The sequence below is a fragment of the Ovis aries genome, chromosome 7 (assembly GCF_016772045.2).
Source record: "Ovis aries strain OAR_USU_Benz2616 breed Rambouillet chromosome 7, ARS-UI_Ramb_v3.0, whole genome shotgun sequence".
NCBI lineage: Eukaryota > Metazoa > Chordata > Mammalia > Artiodactyla > Bovidae > Ovis > Ovis aries.
Genome location: NC_056060.1, coordinates 85306616 through 85324004, shown reverse-complemented (window position 1 = coordinate 85324004; position 17389 = coordinate 85306616). Strand labels below are relative to the sequence as shown.

General features: G+C 42.3%; 1 protein-coding gene across 34 annotated transcripts in view; it reads right to left on the bottom strand.

Moving 5' to 3' along the window:
• Positions 1 to 17389, bottom strand: part of TTLL5 (tubulin tyrosine ligase like 5) — a 311118-nt gene that overhangs the window by 83503 nt on the left and 210226 nt on the right. For all 34 annotated transcript variants that reach the window (XM_027972048.3, XM_060418366.1, XM_060418388.1 and 31 more), the window contains one exon: positions 16350 to 16545. In XM_027972048.3, the coding sequence (XP_027827849.1) occupies positions 16350 to 16545 (196 nt within the window). The remainder of the gene's footprint in view (positions 1 to 16349; positions 16546 to 17389) is intronic.

The window sequence follows — 17389 nt, the reverse complement described above, 5'->3', positions numbered from 1 at the left end:
GACTTAGCAGCAGCAGCAACAGTGCCAAGAAGACCGTTTGTGTACAAATGGTGCTTAATAAACATTTACTCCATAAGTGAAGAAAAAAGCACCTCATATTATACCAACTACTAAATTCCTATACAAGAAAATAGACAAGTTTGTGTTTACACAGAGATCCTATCTTGTAGTAGGACCGCTGTCTGGAGTTTGAATAGTGAAAGGGCCTCATGTGTTTTGTGTTCAACTTACATTCAGCCACAATACGTAAGTTAAGCCCTTCTTCAGATTCCAGATGAAAATAAATTCACCTTCCTAGATGCACATACTGTGGCAGGACCTCAGACACTTGTTCCATAGTAATAAGATGAGTCTTTACCTCAAAACCACAAAAGAAACTCACTTGCCTGGATACTAATAATTCTTCTTTTCTTCCCCCCAAAACTGTCCTGATTTCATTTGGGTAAAACATGTGCCCACCTAGAACATTCTATTTCCCAGTCCCTCCTGTACCTTGAGATAACCCCGTGACCTGGTTCTGAATGGTAAATAGAGACGTTTCCCAGTGCAGTTCTGGGAAAGCTCTTCAAAGGGGGCAGACTGGGCTGGCTGGCACACAGCTGTCACCCTGCACTGTTGCTGCTCTTCACCCAGAACGTGGCCATCTACTCAGAAGCAGCAAGGTGGAAGTTCCTTGCTGAGGATCGCAGAGGATAAAGACAGGAGGAGCACGGGTTTCTGACCGCACCATGGACTTTAGGAGCACCTCTATCTCTAGATACCTGGTTACACAGGGAAAAGAAAAGAAATCTTTAACTTGTTTAAACAGCCATGGGTGGGAAGTGTTCTATTATATGCAACCAAATGGAATCCTAACTGAGCTGAGAGACAATTCTCAATCAACCAAAGAGTCAAGCTTGTTTCAGCTTCAATATAATAAAAATGTAACTGCATCTCAAAAATAGCAGAGAGTCTTCCCAAATACAGTAAAAAGCTTCTAGGTTCTCATTTGTCATTTGGGGATCATACGCTCATAAACTGAATGGATAATGAAATTATTGTAATTCTATGCCATCCAAAATTCCCCGAAGTCAGTAATGTGTCAGACAAGTTCCCAAAAGCTGCACCAAAGCCAAGGCTAAGTGGAATGAGATTAAAGTAATCAAAACTGATGAGAAGAAAACCAGAAAGTACTCAGGCAAAGATAAAAGAAGACATATAGATGAGTGTAGAATATTGGCAGAAATCAGCCTCCCCAACCCCCACCCACCCCCCCAGCAACCACAGCCTGTATTGACCCTAATCCTACAAGTCTACCTCTATGACAGATTATGTGAACTGTTTCGTCCTGGTATTCATTCATAAATAAACAGGAGCATTATATAAAGTTCTCGCCATGTAATTTCTAAGAACTGTGAGGTCTGGACAGAGTGTTAGCACTCTGCACTTGTGGGCTAACCCAGGGGTGGGGCCTGCACTGTCACCAGTCACTGTCCTGGGAATGTGAAAGCTATATCAGCACCAGCCTCCACTCAAGACCTGGTCAACAAACGCAAGCCTTTGCCTCTTTATTGGGTGTGGGAAACAGCAATGCTTCAGCAAGGACACTCAGAGGAAACCACAGTTGGAAGCTTGGCCTGGCCCCAGACAAAAGACTGGAAAGGCCCTCCTTCTCCCACAACAGAAGGGTAATCATGGGTGGGAAGGAGGAATCTGTGATAGAACACAGACTGCAACTTGGAAGGCCACATGGAAGCAAGATCTGGGTTCCCTTACTTGAAAGATAATACCGTTCAGAGATTAAATTCTGGGAGGTTGTGTGGTGTATGTGTGTGTTTTAATCCCTTCCAGAGAAACACCCCTTTCAGTTTTGACTCGGGCTTCTTGGTGATGGAATATAACTGGATGCCTCCCTGCAGTGAAATAACTCTCTAAATTCATTTTTCAGAAATTAAGGTAGATGAAGCAGGCAAATATGAAATCTCTATTTGAGTTGGTTAATGTCACTTTGTACCCCTTTTTCTCTGCTATCAGGACAGCAAACATTTTATGCATCATTCTCCCCATGTGAGATTTTATCCTAACTTGGATAAAGTTCCCATAACACAGCTTCTAGTTCTGGTAACTCAAGTACTGGATGGTTTATCTCCCTGAGAAGGTAAGATGCTAATCACTCATCTTTACTACAACCAGGCTGAGAGTTGCTCAACGCAAAGAACACATTACGTGCAACCATACAATGCTATAAAAAAGGCAGGGGGACAGTGCTATGCTTAGCCACTCAGCTGTGTCTGACTCTGTGGCCCCATGGACTGTGTAGCCCGCCAGGCTCCTCTGTCCATGGAGATTCTCCAGGCAAAAATACTGAAGTGGGTTGCCATGCCCTCCTCCAGGGGATCTTCCCAACCCAGGGATCGAACCCAGGTCTCCCAGACTGCAGGTGGATTCTTTACCATCTAAGTCACCAGGGAAGCCAGGGAGAGGGTGAGGGTAGCTGTATCTATTTTGGCAAAATCAAGCTTCCAAAAGGTCTTCATCCCATCCTATATGCAGTTCTTGGCTGTCTTCATTTCACAGTGTTTGTCACCTGGGGCAAGTCTGAAAGCTGAGCAAGATAAAGAGTACAACTTCCAGTACTGCAACCAGCAGTGGGTAATGCTAGGACCTCAACAGGGATGGGGCAGAAACCCTGAAGATGCTCTGGTTCATACAGAGAGAGACGGATGACCTGGGCACTGAGACAGGACTTTGAGATGCCAAAGAGATCTGGAAGTCCTCTGGCATTCCCTCCCATTTCTAAAACCAGTTAAGAATTTTTTTCTCCTTTAGCAACAAGGAAAGAAGGCTCTTAGAAGTTCCAGTGACCTATTCTAAAGGATGTGAATACAGGTGCTTACTGGGACAGAACAATTGAGAAGAGAGTATTATTCACCAACCAACTGAAAACACTGTGCTTCAGGCAGCCCCTAAATCAGTTGTACCTAAAAACATTTGAGCAACAATGCAGGCCATTAAAAAGAGATAGTCAAATATACTTACAGGCTTCAGACTTCCTGCAACTAAGCGTACAAAGATACCAACAGTGTCTCTCGGTTGATTTCTCAGTAGTATTGAGACACTTGAACAGATCGTGGGCTAGGTGTTACAAACAAAGTCCTACTATGAGGCATCTGGTTAAGGCCAGGGCTGCACCCCATGGTCACAAAGCTACCTAGCCCTAAGACATCACATTGACGACATTCCCTCACTAGCAGCCCCACCACCCAACCAAATGACAGTCATACATTGGGAGAGGTTTATATTCTGAGGGCAAGTTTAGACACCAATGACTGTAGGTTCTGCATTGCCTTCTGTTTTCCTCCCTCAATGCTCAGAAATATTTGGCAGACTAATGGTTTTTTTTGAAACACATTCACACAAAAAAGGAAAACTGTTTTAAAAGTCATTTTGAATTCTGTTCTCTGATAACCTCTAGTAATATTTAGATTCTTTCCTGTGTATAATCACCTATTTTCTATGTATATGATACATTATTTCTGTGGGCTTACAAAAATTCGTATATGATATCTGATTTTTTGAAAATTTTTTTTCATTCAAATATCTATCTTGAGCATTTGGTTCCATATCTATAGGGTAGATCTAGATCACTGTTTTTAATGGCTATCTATTTTCTCCTGGGCTTCCCTGGTGGCTCAGTGGTAAAGAATCTACTTGCCAACGCAGGAGACATGTGTTCAATCCCTGGGTTGGGAAGATCCCCTGGAGAAGGAAATGGCAACCCACTCCAGTATTCTTGCCTGGGAAATTGCATGGACTGAGAAGCGTGTCAGGCTACTGTCCATGGGATCACAAAAGAAGTGAGATATGACTTAGCAACTGAATAACATCTTGTATTACAGTTTATCATAGTTTACTTAACCAGTCACCAACAGTATAATACTGTGAACTAACACAGTAGATCCATACATGCAATTAAGGAACTAAGTTTCCAATACATTTTTAAGTGGGAAAAAGTAGGCCCCCTAAAATTTTATACTTTCATTTTGAAACCACACACACACACACATCCAGAAGTTTTCGCCAGGTTAATTCTCTATTTAAGAACAGTGTTGTGATAAACATCATGTTATTTCTACCTTTTGATATACGCTGCATCTTTTCCTTAAAATAATTTCCTTAAAACAGAATAGCTAGATCAGAATGCTGCTGCTGCTTCTACATCTTTTTAAATACATATTCTCAAATTGCCCTCTGTAAAGGTTGTACTGATTATATTTCCATCAGTATGTTTGGAAGAATAACTGCCTTACCTTTCCCTGATTATTTAAGTAAATACAACATGTCCTATGGAAAGCTGGCTTCTAATTTGTTGCTCATGCTGTTTCTCTTTTTCTCTAATGTTTATAAGACATTTATGCTTTTGGACAAACATATTATTATTTTAACCATTTTACCATGGTACTATTAATCATTCTTTTTACTCTTTCTCCTCATGTCTCTTCCTAGCAATAATCTGCATATAATTTCCTGCTGTCCAAATAAGTAAATACTAGTTTTTCAAAACGTAGCTAATTAGTATTTTATGAGCCTTGAACTTCTAAGCCACCTTCTTAAATATCATTCAGACCAATTCCTCCTTCTGGCATGAGGGGTTTGACTAAAATTCCAAGTTGAGATTATAACGCTATGGACATGTGCAAGCATGCTTGCTCAGTCATGCAAGCTCATCATGTCCAGCTTTGCAACACCATGGACTGTAGCCCACCAGGCTCCTCTGTCCATGGGATTTTCTGGGCAAGAATACTGGAGTGGGTTGCCATTTCCTTCTCCAGGCAATATTCCTGACCCAAGGATTGAACCCACATCTCTCGAGTCTCTGCATTGGCAGGTGAATTCTTTACCACTGAGCCACCTGGGAAGCCCCAGAGATATGTACATTTAAGGTTAAAAGTAATATACAGTAGAAGATATGTCTGCATCTTCAGGTTCACTGAAGTCTTATTTGCAGTAGCTAAGATGTGGAAGCAGCCTAAACGCCTATAGACTGATGAATGGATAAATGTGTATACACGTGACAGAGTATCATTAAGCCTTAAAAACTAGAGAAATCCTGCCGTAAACTACAACAAGTGAACCTTCAGGATATTACAGTAAATGAAATAAACCAGTCGCTAAAAAATAATACGACAAGATTTAAGTGATACGAGGAATCCAAAGTAATCACATTCACAGGAACACAAAGCAGAGTGGTGAACGTCAGCGGCTGGGCGAGGGGGACACGGGGAGCTGCTCAGTGTGTGCGGAGTTTCAGTTACGCAAGATGAAAACGTTTAGTAATCCGTTGTACAACCACATGCACACAGGTGAAAATACTGCACAAAAAACGAAGATCTCCGAGAGGGCAAATTTATGCTGTGTTTTTTACCACAATGAAAAACGAAGTAATACACAGCAATAAGAGCAACACCTTTTTATTGAGCTTTTATCACAGTCAGCATTGCTCTAAGTGCTTTACATATTGTATCATATAACGCTCCCAGCCATTTATGGCGGGTCGCATCATCACTTCCATCTACAGAAGAAATCAGAGTACAAAAGGCTTCCACGGTCTGTCCATGATGGCAAGTCCCGGAAGGAGTCTTATTCCGTGGCCCCGCCACACTACACTGCCTTCCTCATTTAGGCCATGCTGACTCCCTTTTCACATCAGCTGCACTGAAGTTAAATCTATCTCCCTTCCAAAGCAAAATTAAAGCAAACCTAGCAATGTGTCCAGCTTTCACCAGATGCATTTAAAAGACAGAGATTTCACTTAATTTATTCCAAGGAAAAGCGGTTGAAAAAAATTTGTGCATAAGCAAATCTTTGTTACTTACTTGGAAAGTTAAAGTGTGCAAGAATATGTGTGTGTGCATGTATAATAAATAAAGGTAACCTCAAAAGATCACCAATGACCCCAGACTGAGAGTTCAATTGGTTAAAAAAATAATTCATAGCCTTACTTTCAATTGTCTCTTTTATATTTTATTTACTAGTAGTTTTAGGGAATTATTTCTATATCAGTGCCCTTGTTCTCCTAATAATGTGTTTGCCTCATATCTTCTGATGAGTAAATGAAATAATTAGACAAGGTAATCTCTATGTTCCTTTACAACTTTAAATTCAGTTTCTAAATAACTAACTTGCCTTTGTCTTCAAATGTATAGTTTATTTTATTTGGCTCAGAATATCACACGTTGACCTACTGTTTATCTTATATAAACTTTGCTGTCATAGAGCTATTAAGTTTTTTCCTGTGGTTGCATCCATCACAGATGGATGGGGTTCTTTGTGTTTAAAGATGAAGTCTTTCATCATTTCACACAAAGTTACTGCTATGAGTCCCTCATATGCCCACAGAAAAACAGAAAAAAGCCAGAGGTCAGAGAGTGAGGGGAGGGAAGGGAACTGGCCACCAGGCAACTGTAGCAGAGCCCACATTTTAAGGGTATACGACAAACAAGGTCAATCCCAAGCAGCTGGCAGGTGAAGAGTTGTCTCTTAACATATCTACAGCCAAGTGGGGTTTTGAGTTTGATTCATTGTATTGACCTTTTCTTTTATATTTGTGCATATGGATGTATAGCAGCAGCAACAATAAAACTCGAATGCCTTATCTGACTAATAATAAATGTATAAAACAAGGAGAAAACGAAGTGTCACTTACTCATCGGGGAGGGAGGTAGACTAGAAAAGGGCTTTAGAACCCTCTGACCTGGCTTGTCTATTATAACTGCAATAAAGCTAGCTGTACAACCTTGTGTAAGTTACTTAAAGTTTTTGAGCATCAGTTTCCTCATTAGTGGAACGGAGATACTACTACACCTAGCATGCAAAAGGCACTCACTATACACCTATTTCCTTGCTCTCACCTTCCTCCTTCCAAGCAACAGCTTAGAAAACACTCCGGTAATAACCAAGGGGTTTCTATTACTAGTAGTAATGAATCAGCATAATGAACCGATGTCTATACTGTAACAGTGCATTAAGAATCAGATTTCTATGAAATCTATTGAGAAAGCAAGCATAATACTAACCACAAAATTGATTAGTGATTAATCACAAAAGCAACATCTGTGGTATTCACATCTGCAGACACCTGCCGTGTTTCCTGATAGCCTTCTCAAAAATACCATCATAGAACACCTGGGGCAGATTCATGTTGATGTATAACAAAACCAGTACAATATTGTAATTAATCTCCAATTAAAATAAATAAATTTATATTAAAAAGAAATAAAATTTTAAAAATATGACCAATAACAAAAACAGGGTTGAAAGGACAAATTGATCACTGAAGAGATAGTTCCTATGTTATTAATAACAACCCACACATTGAATTTTCAAACTCATAGAACATAGTTCAGGATGCTGCAAGAACAATCCCACTACTGGGCATATACCCTGAGAAAACCATAACTCAAAAAGACACACATAGGCCTCAACGTTCACTGCAGCACTATTTACAAAAGGCAGGACATGGAAGCAACCTAGATGTCCATTGACATATGAATGGATAAACATGTGGTACATATATACAATGGGATACTACTCAGCCATAAAAAGGAACAAAACTGAGTCATGTGTAGTGATGTGGATGAATCTAGAGCGTATCATACAGAGTGAAGCAAGTTAGAAATAGAAAAACAAATCCAGTACATTAATATATAAATATGAAATCTAGAAAGATGGTACCAATGCACGGGAGGAATAGAGACCCAGATGTCAAGAATGGACTTGTGACAGTGGAGGAAGGACAGGGTGGGACAAACTGATGCAGGAGCGCTGACATATCCACCACCACATGCAAAGCAGCCAGCCAGGGGGGAGCTGCTGCGCAGCACGGGACCTCAGCTTGGGGCTTTGTGACGACCCAGAGGAGTGGGGGGGGGGCATGGGAGGGAGGCGCTAAACGTATACACATAGCTGATTCACACTGTTGTACACCAGAACCCAACGCAACCTTGTAAGGCAATTACACGGCAGTAAAAAACCAAAAGCCTCAGTGGTCCCTGACATTGTTCCTAAATAATAAAAGTACAACGGAAGGTAGACTGTGGCCATTTCTAAGAGTTTTAAACCCTGAAACACCTTTTTAAGACATTTCTTTAATTAGGAATTTGAGGTAACTGGGGTAACACACATTTAGTAGACCTTTTCTTTTGCAACAGTGTATCTGCCTAGCAGGAGACTAGTTAAATTACCTGAGATTAAGTTTTCAAAATAGCTTTGTGAGTGTCAATAAGTACCTGTTGAACACACGAACTGCAATTTAAAATGTAATAATACATCTGCATGCATGCGTGCTAAGTCGCTTCAGTCGTGTCTGACTCTTTGCTACCCTATGAACTGCAGCCTGCCAGGCTCTCTGTCCATGGGATTCTCCAGCAAGAGTCCTGGAGTGGGTTGCCATGCCTTCCTGCAGGGCATCTTCCTGACCCAAGGCTCGAACCCCCATCTCTTAATGTCTCCTGCACTGGCAGGCGAGTTCTTTACCACTAGAGCCACCTGGGAAGTGCGATAATACATACAGCATGATAGCCAAGAGCTTGGATGCTGGAGGCTGACATGCCCGGATTCAAAAACCCCAGCTCCTCCATTTATTTGTCACTTCTGTGAGCCTGGGAAAGCCACATATGTGATGCTCTGTTTTTATAAGAGGGCAGTTGTGAAGATTCACTGCGATTATACAAATACCACTGCACATTTAGTGCTTGGGCACATGGAAACATCCTGAGGAATATGGTCCTCACGAAAACCCACAGATACACATCATCATCCCCATGTTAGAGATGAAGAAACCGACGTTCAAGGAGGTTTAAAGAGCTTGGCGCAGGTCATGGGCTCAGATTGAAACAGGAGTATCTGACTCCACAGCCTGTCCACAGTGCCTGTTTCTGAACACCTGAATACGGTTTTATGTGTATTATCACATATTTTGAATAGAGTGTCATTATGGATGAAGAGGTTAGTTTGGGCAAAATCCGCTAAATCGAATGGCTCTAAGACAATCATAATCATAAACAAACTAGATGAGTTCCCAATAAAGGTCAGAAGGAAATATAAAATTGAACAAAAGATCCCCAAACCAAATGAAAACAACACAAAACAACACAGAGCAGCAGGAGGTTAGGAAGTTCAAATCAGCCTGCTCTAGGAACTTAAGCACTGGCCTGAGGTTGTGCCCAGACTACCCCCTAATTCCCATGCCCAACCATCCTCCCAGATACTCTTGTTGGGAAGACATAGAAAGACTCCCCCTGCAGAGCTGGTCTGCTTGTTGGTTCTCCCTGGGTCAGGCTGAGGAGCTAGCATGTTATTGCTGACTGCCTGGAAAAGCCCGGGTGCCTGCCTCCCCCTCCCCCACAACGCAAACACACAGCAGCGAAGGCTGAAGTACTCATTGCTGCAGTTGGACAGGGGGAGGGTGGGCGGTGTGTATGCACAATTTTTCTAGACACATGCAATGAACTTTTAGGAGCAGAATAACAAGACTTGGCTGGGTTTATATGGGAACCCTTCCCACACCTGTGAAGCTGTGCTTATATACACACAGGCCGTTAGCAAAAAGCTCATTACACATGGCACTCAAGATGTCTCATTACACACGGCACCCAAGATGTTGCTATCGTACTGAAAGACCCCTTCAAGTGAACGCTGAGCTGCGCCCCCCGCCCTGCTTGTCTCGGGACGTTAGTTTCTACTGGCTGAGCTGAGGTGAAATTGGGCATTTTAGGATGGGGAAGGAAGGCAGACAGAGTGCAAGAAGGAACTGAGGATGCAAGGTTTTCTCCTACCCTGAGTTACTTTGCAAAGTTAAAAATTACATCTACTGAAAATTGAAGGGCTTTGGAAACCAGGGAAAAATTAAGGTGTAGTTAAAATCCTCTCTCTCCCCCTCTGTTGTTAAAAGAAATTTCAGCAGTTCTGTCTCGACCATCAAAATACCCTTAATTTTTCGGCTTTTGGGGCTTCTTTTTTTTTTCCAGACTGGAATAGGTAGAGGAGAGAGTGGGAGGGCCAGAGGATGGGGGTTGGGAGCAGAGCTTTAACAAAGAATCACTTTAACAGAAACTACTGAGTAATCGCTCTGCCCTGGGCCAAGAATAACATCAGCTCGATGTTGGCAATTAGAATCAGGTCAGTCGGGCCTCACAGCTGGTGCAGCCCTCCTTGCAGACCCCAGCAGGGAGGGCTACTCATGCTCATGTCGGCAGCAGTCACCGCTGCCCAAGAAGGTCCCCCTGCTCAGCTGACAGAGAAGTTGTTTTGTTTTTTTTTTTAATCCTTCTCCTTCAAGGGCAGGAAGCCAGTCTGAGAAGGAAGTGGGACGCAATGAGGGAAACCAGAGAGAAGATACCCTGGGATACATCAACACACAGATTCATTGAACCACCCTTAGATGGCCAAGATCCCACAACTTCCTCAGCTATCCTGGAACCCATTTTAAATGAATAAATATACCTTAAAGCACGTGAACAGTGCTTGGACCACCGTATGTGCTTATTAAGTGTTGGCCATTCTTACTAAAACAAAGAGGGAGAAATCTGTGCCGTTACTTATCTCTCATCCCTCATAAAACTGGAGTCCTGGGAGCAGTGGTTGCTGGGCAAAATGTACCCTGATAAGAGGAATGAACAGGAAGTTTTCAAGTTTGGAAAACTTATTTGTAAGGAAGCTGTGGTAGATGAAGTGAAAAAGATGGAAATAAAGTTCCTTTAAAAAAAAAAAACTGCCTGAAGTTTTATAAGGGCAACACTAAGTTTAACAAAACCAGCCTTCCTTCCAAAAGACACAGGAGAAACAATGAAAAGGAGATACTTCTAATTTCTAGCTCAGTGGTTCTCAGAAGAAAAGTCTTAGCATCATCTGGTAACTTAGAAATGGAAATTATTGACACCCATCCCAAACCTTGGACTATAAAGAAAAATGAGCACTGAAGAATTGATGCTTTTGAACTGTGATGTTGGAGAAGACTCTTGAGAGTCCGTTGGGCTGCAAGGAGATCCAACCAGCGCATCCTAAAGGAGATCAGTCCTGGGTGTTCACTGGTGGGACTGATGCTGAAGCTGAAACTCAAATACTTTGGCCACCTGATGTAAAGAGCTGACTTCTTTGAGAAGACCCTAATGCTGGGAAAGATTGAGGGCAGGAGGAGAAGGGGACGACAGAGGATGAGATGGTTGGATGGAAGGCATCACTGACTCAATGGACATGGTTTGGGTGGACTCCGGGAGTTGGTGACGGGAGGCCTGGCATGCTGCAGTCCATGGGGTCACAAAGAGTTGGACATGACTGAGCGACTGAACTGAACTGATCCCAAACCTACTGAATCAGAAATGGTGTCAGAGAAGCAACTGATGTTTTAACAGACCCTTTAAGGGCTTCTGGTGCTCAAAACCAAGGGTTTGCAAACCAGGGCTTGCAGGCCAAATCCAGCCTGCCATGTTTTTCATTTTTAAAATAATTTATTTATTTATTCTATTTTTGGCTGTGCTAGGTCTTTGCTGCTGCACACGAGCTACCCCCCAGTTGTGCTGTGCAGGCTTCCTGTGGTGGCTTCTCTTGCTGTGGAGCAGGGCTCTAGAGCACACGGGCTTTAGCAGTTGTGGCACGTGGCCTCAGTCGTTGTGACTCCTGGGCTCCGGAACACAGGTTCAACAGTGTGGTGCACGGGCTTAGTTGGTTCTGCAGCATGAGCCATCTTCCCGGGTCAGAGGTAGAAACTGTGTCTCCTGCACTGGCAGATGGAGTCTTTACCACTGAGCTACCAGGGAAGTCCCCTGCCATCTGTTTTTGTAAAGAAAGTTTTATTGGAAAACAGCCATACTCATTCATTTACATGGTCTATGGCTATTTTCCTTGGTAGAGCTGAGTAGTTACCACAGACCCTATGTACAGCTTGCAAGGCCTAAAATATTTACTTTATGGCCATTTACAGGAAAAGCTTGCTGACCTCTGCTCTGATTTAGAACCGTGTTTTTATACACTGCTCATAGTTTCAATTTTATCTTGTTTTGATCATGTTCTCTATCAAATGACTGGATCATACCTATTTCCTTGTACCTCTGGCCCTGGAAGCCTCTGCCAATGGCTCCAGGTGACTTTCCTCTCCCAGGTCCATATTAGGACCAGTCTTTTGTATGAGTGATTCAGTAACACAGCAACTTCTAGACTTATGATTGAAATTTTAGACAGAGATGAGGATCAAGGCTTACACTGCATGAATGGTTAGAGATGTGCATTTCCAAACTCATATCCTGAATCACTTTTCCTTCCTGAGAGCTTCAAAAAGCTAAATGCAAAAAGGATAGACAACTTCCTTTGAATGCAATGCAAGAAAGGCTGCATGATTTTTCCAACAGCATTTTCAGGCGATCACTATGAAAGATACCGTCCATGTGTAATAGTAGACTAGAAGACAACATAGTCTGCGTGTGTATTAGTCGCTCTGTCGGGACTAACTCTTTGAGACGCCATGGACTGCAGCCTGCCAGGCTGCTGTGTCCATGGAATTCTCCAGGCCAGAATACTGGAGTGGGTTGCCATTCCCTTCTCCAGGGGATCTTCCTTACCCAGGGAATGAACCTGCACTGGAGGCAGATTCTTTACTGTCTGAGCCACCAAGGAAGCCCCACAATACAGTATAAGGTCCCGTTTAATGTCCTATTCCATAAACATATTTCTCTTGTGAATGAATACTAGGTAAGTCAGATTTCCATTCTATCCACTGCTCTCAAACAGGAGCAGGAAATGGCAGCCCACTCCAGTGTTCTTGCCTGAAGAATCCCAGGGACGGAGGAGCCTGGTGGGCTGCCGTCTATGGGGTCGCACAGAGGCGGACACGACTGAAGCGACTTAGCAGCAGCAGCAGCAGCTCTACAACAGGCAATTAACCAAACTGTTACTTATATCAATGGCTGTCTACACTTTAGCAACTTGAATCCAAAGCATAAGTTCATCAGAGAAATCATCTCTATCTAAGGGGGTTAACCCAAAGACAGACATATAGGACACACAGAGAAGGCAAACCATGTTTCAGGCAATCATTTGGCTGTAATTTATAAAGGTCAGGTCCAGTATAATCACAAGCTGAGCTAAAAGTAGAGGCTTAAAAATCTAACAGGGCTTTGCTCTTTCTGTGGAGTATTTCTTAAAATCCTCTGAAATAAATTGCTCTAAGTTACTAAATATTCTTCATGTTAGAACATGAAGAATAACTTAATAACTTATTTGTTATTTTAGTAGTTATAAACTCTTCAAGCTAATAGAATGTAGTTTCTTTCACTCTCTCCCACAGTCCCAAACTTCACCCCTACTCATTTTTACCTAAATCAACTGTGGATTAGAAGAACAGGGGGAAAAAATAAAATGATGTTATAAACATATATAAAATTATGATAAATGAGGTTCTGTTCCCTCTCCAGGAGACACGAGATTAACTCCCTTCTTGGGAGTTCTGACTTCTCCCTAAAACAGGTATTCTGACAGATTCTAAAAAACATATTTTCCATATACTTCATAGTTCAGTGAAACTAGGTCAGTATAATCCTCAGTGAAAAAAAAAGAAAATCCACACAAGAATAGCAGTACTCTGAGTTTTCAAAGGAATGTGAGTTGCTGGAAGCTAATCAAAAGAATGAGAAGGACTTAGCAATGAAGCAGTTTCTAAAAGTGAAAATCAGCAAAACTGTCTTTTCCCTCAGAACTCTCAGTGCTCTGCAATCACCTTTTTTAAAAATCATCCACCATTTCAGGGTATGGGAGCATTAAAAGGGACCAACTGTCTAGATTCTACTCAAACAAGGGAAATACGGCTATGTATATTTCCACTATCCAGCATCTGATTAAGCTGGCATTCTAGAGTAATCCAAACTGCATGGGGTTCAGAAGTTTTAAAAGTTTTAAGAAATTTACACAGATTAAAAAAAAAACAAACACAGCTAAGACATACGGTGGGAAAAAATAAAAATGGAGGTGTTGCTAAGAGCATTCTCTAAAATGAAGCCAGGAGGCCACTGAGGAAGTGTGGCTTCTGCACATCTCAGCAGGAACGGAATTTGAACCTCAACTGCTCCTTGTCTTAACACAGGCATCCAGAACATCTGCCCAGTGTTCCAGAAACTCAAGATGCTTAGGGGACCCTTATCCTCTAAGATAACTTGTGACAGTCTATTTATTTATTGGTCTTTTACCCTAAAATGACTCATAACCACCTATCCTTTAAGGACAAACATTTCCTTCCGTGTGTCAGGGTTGCACAGAACAACTCTAACCCTGTGGCTTTGGCCTTGAGCCCCTGACTCTTTCTCTTCCTGGGAATAATCTTTTGGTATTACCCAAATCTGTCTCCTGAACTGGAATTCTTAAGACCCTGAATAAAGCTCTAGGGAATTCCCTGGGTGGGTGGGTAGGCAGGGTTAGGTGATTGAGACTCCCTGCTTTCACTGCCATCTCTGATCAGGGAACTAAGATCCCCAACAAGCCAGGCAGTGCGGCCAAAATGAAAAAAAAAAAAAAAAAAAAAGGTTCAAAAACTGGCCTACATGTCTCTGCTATCCCAAATATTTTTTTTATTTATTGATTTTGGCTGTAGTGGGTCCTCGTCGCATCACACAGGCTTCTTTTGTTTCGTTGACTAGGCTCTCCAGTTGCGGTGCTCAGGCTTAGTTGCTCCACAGGAGGTAGGATCTTAGTTCCCTGACTAGGGATCAAATCCACATCCCTGACAATGGAAAGTGGATTTTTCACCACTGGACAACCACAGAAATCCTCCACAAAGACTGCTTAAATAAAGAAATTTCTACGTGACAGAGGGTAGTGGGATGATGGTGTATTCCAGCTTTACAGATAAGAAGTCAGAATTTTTCTCCAGTAAAAAAAGACTTCACAAATGCCCGAACTTATGATTTCTTGATTACAAAGAATCAACATAATATACGGGCTTCCCTGGTGGCTCAGACAGCAAAGCATCCACTTGCAATGCGGGAGACCTGGGTTTGATTCCTGGGTTGCAAAGATCCCCTGGAGGAGGGCATGGCAACCCACTCCAGTATTCTTGCCCAGAGAATCCCCACGGACAGAGGAGCCTGGTGGGCTACACAGCAAAGAGCTGGACATGACTGAGTGACTTAACACAATATAATATACAGATTATATTACCACAGATAAAGATTTTCAAGTGATGAATGATACTGAAAAAAACAGACATTCCTATGGACCTGGACGGTAGTTGAAAAGACAATAGAGAGCATAATAATAACTGCTTTATTAGAAGAAGAAAAAAATAAAAAACTTTGGGAATGTTACCTTTGAGTGAATACTAATTTTGCACAAATCAGTGCACACTACATACTACATTTTTATATGAGCAAATGACAAGAGATTAAGCCAATATATTTCTTCACACAAATATGAGGGAAGCTCACAGAACCAGTATGGATTCATCCAAGCAGAACATGAAAAGCATGGTGAAGAAAAGCGAAAGTCACTCAGTCATATCCGACTCTTGAATTCTTTAGGCCAGAATACTACAGTGGGTAGCTATTCTCTTATCTTCCCAGCAGATCTTCCTGACCCACGGATTGAACCAGGGTCTCCTGCATTGTAGGCACATTCTTTACCAGCTGAGCCACAAGGGAAGCCCATGACACTAGGAAAAAACATGGTAACTGATTCTAATGATAATCCCAAATCATCAAGAAAAATTTAAGTCTTCATGACCTGATTTTTTATTTTTGTGAAGTCATCCTTTCTCTGTGAACTTCCCTCGTGGCTCAGACAGTAAAGCATCTGTCTGCAATGCAGGAGACCTGGGTTCAATCCCTGGGTCGGGAAGATTCCCTGGAGAAGGAAATGGCAACCCACTCCAGTACTCTTGCCTGGAAAATCCTGTGGATGGCAGAGCCTGGTAGGCTACAGTCCATGGGGTCGCAAAGAGTCAGACACAACTGAGCAACTTCCAAAAAAAATTATTTTAAAACGCTGGCTTTTAGGTATCTGGGAATTAGAACCTTTGAGAAATCACTGAATAAGATCAGGCAACAGAAAGGGTAAATATTACAAAAGAGATTTTTGTGCTGAAACTCTGAAATGAAAGAAAGGATGTTAAAACTGGTTCAGCATCACCTTTCAACAAAGCCAATGGATGGCTTCAGAACATTACTTCCCGGTTTGTAGACTTCCCCATGAACCAACCATTCAAGCCACAGTGGCACTGGTAAACTTTTGAGAGACTACTTCCACACTTCTCATGAAAAAAAAAAAATTTTTTTTATTTTAACCAACAGAAGGAAGATACTAGCACATGGAAAAGCCTTATTTTTACTTACCTGATGCCGAGCTCGACTCTGGTCCAGAAGCTGCCGGGACTGAAGTTTTTGCTGTTCTAGTTGTTGCAGGGCAAAATGGAGTTGGTAGCTGCCTGCGGTGGGGTGGTACTTGTGCTGGGGGGCCACCCCTGTAGCCTTGCTATATGCATTGTTCTCTACCTCTCCCTCCCAGGCAAAGCCACCTGTCTGGAGGCTCCTGAAGAGAAAAGAAAGCAGATTTCTTAGAACGGTTATGTGCACAGTGAAGGCAAGGAGAGAAACACCTCTGTTATTTTTCCTTGATGGAACTGAACATAGTCTGGAATTACAAATCTGATTTACCTACTAAACCGCAGCCCCATGAAGACAAAGGTGGGTGGCTCTACTTTCCATTCTATTCGCAGCGCTTGTCCTAAGCCTTGGCACGGACTGTTAAATAATTTAAATAGCTATTTTCACTCCTCTTTAAAATGGCAATCCACTCCAGTACTCTTGCCTGGAAAATTCCATGGACAGAGGAGCTTTGTAGACTACAGTCCGTGGGGTCGCAAAGAGTCGGACACGACTGAGCGACTTCACTTCTAATGCCCCAAAGGACCCCCCAAGCGGAGCCTTGAAAGCTTCAAATGCAGGAGGGCAAGTTAAGGCGACAACAGAAGCACAATCATACTAACAGTGACTTCAAAAGCATACGGGTGAATGATACGAGATTCTTGGTTTTCCTTAGCCACCTATTGTGAAGTATCTGCTAATATCTCATATCATGGGACAGCATAACTGGTGCGAGAAGATACATTTTTTTCTTATTCTGAATTCATCTCCTCTGGGTTCCCGGCCACGTTGACATTTAGCTTGCGCGCATTTAAGACATTATTGCTAGCTGAAATAAGCCGGCCAGAAACAGACAAATATTGCATGATCTGTCATACAACAGTCAAATTCGTGCAGACAGAAAGTTGAACAGTGGTTGTCTGGGGGTGGGGAGACAGGAATGGGGAAGATACTGTTTAATGCGCATTGTGTTTTAGCTTGCAATGATGACAAAGCTTTGGAGGTGGATG